At 45.0% G+C, this 1548-nt stretch overlaps 1 protein-coding gene across 1 annotated transcript in view; it reads left to right on the plus strand.

The window, feature by feature from the left end:
• The window catches only part of LOC114923681 (neurotensin receptor type 1-like), a gene marked incomplete at its 5' end in the record, with an annotated part of 7017 nt that extends 6306 nt beyond the window's left edge, over positions 1-711 (plus strand). Inside the window, one exon of the mRNA XM_029286983.1 lies at positions 462-711. Within this exon, the coding sequence (XP_029142816.1) occupies positions 462-711 (250 nt within the window). The remainder of the gene's footprint in view (positions 1-461) is intronic.
• Between the last annotated feature and the right edge of the window lie 837 nt (positions 712-1548).

The following is a 1548-nucleotide window of genomic DNA, read 5'->3' on the forward strand; positions in this document are numbered from 1 at the left end:
AGGAGGAGGAGGAGGATTGTGGGGTCCTTGCTGCTTTCTGAGGTTGGGGGTTTTCTTACAGATGTTTCATTACCCAACTAGGAGACATCATCAGACTGGAAGGGAGTGGGGTTTGTGTAAAGAGGAGGAGCAGGAGGAGGAGGATTATGGAGTCCTTGGTACTCCCTGAACTTGGGGTTTTCTTGCAGACGTTTCATTACCCAACTAGGTGATATAATCAGGTCTAGAAGAGAGTGGAGAGAAGGAGAGGGAGAGGAGGAGGATTGTGGGGTCCTTGGTGCTCTCTAAGCTTGTTTGTTTTCTTGCAGACGTTTCATTACCCAACTAGGCAACTTGATCAGTGCTAGAGTGTTCTTGGTGGTTCTTGGAATTGGGCTGTGTTTACCGTAAGGGCAAGCCACTTGTACAATTGTTGAATTCTACTCCACTGAGAACATCTTCCTCTTTTTGTTTCCTCCCAGCTTCCTTTATGACTTCTACCACTATTTCTACATGCTGACAAACATCCTCTTCTATGTTAGTTCAGCGATTAACCCGGTCCTCTACAACTTGGTCTCCACCAACTTCCGTCAGATCTTCTTTTCAACCTTCATTTCCGTATGCCTGCCGTGGAGAAAGAAGAAGAAGAGAACCAAGTTCAACAGAAAATCCAACAGCATCTCTAGTAACCATACTTTTTCTAGCCAGGTCACCCGAGAGACTACCTATTAAGGCTTTGGTACTCCCAAGAAGGAAAGGAAAAAGACAGGAACCAGAACTGGGGTCTGTCCTGCTTTCAGACATGGCCTCCAACTTCATCACCGCATGAACATGTCTAGCTGATTGCTGTCCATTGGAATGAATAGATGTCCATGGTTAACGTTGAGGTGATGTTCCTGCCTTGGCCTCTGGCTTTTGTGAGTTATATCTCCATGTTTTGTCATGTCAATCCAGCATAGAAGTTGCCTGTTGATGTTCTCCAGGAAGCTTTTTCATCCATGGAGTCAATGTCGGCCAAGCTTGAATGCCTCTTTTACCGTACTCATTCGGTTTTTTTGGTTTCAAAGTGCCATCAGCAAGGAGATTAAGATCACTTATCCTGGTTATCTTGAAATTATAGGGAGGAGGTGAAGAATTAGCAGGATTTTATTTTTCTAGGAAAGAAGAGGGTCGTGGTTTTATGTAGAGGGAGTCCTCGGCTTACAACCACAGTTGAGCCCAACATTTCTTAAGCGAGACATTTCTTAAGTGAATTTTGCCCCATTTTACGACCTTTCTTGCCGCAGATATTAAGTGAATCACAACAGTTGTTAAATTAGGGACTTGGTCGTTAAGTGAATTCTGGCTCCCCCGTTGATTTTGCTGGTCAAAAGGTTGCAAAAGGATCACATCACCCTGGAACGCTGCAACCGTCATAAATATGAGTCAGTTGCCAAGTGTCTGAATTTTGATCGCATGACCATGGGGGGGGGGTGTTGCTGCAACGGTCATAAGTGTGAAAAACGGCCATCAGTCGCTTTTTTCAGTGCCCTTGTAACTTTGAACAGCCACTCAAGTCGAGGACTACCC

Source organism: Protobothrops mucrosquamatus, unplaced genomic scaffold (assembly GCF_001527695.2).
Source record: "Protobothrops mucrosquamatus isolate PMUCROS unplaced genomic scaffold, P.Mucros_1.0 scaffold6729, whole genome shotgun sequence".
Lineage (NCBI taxonomy): Eukaryota > Metazoa > Chordata > Lepidosauria > Squamata > Viperidae > Protobothrops > Protobothrops mucrosquamatus.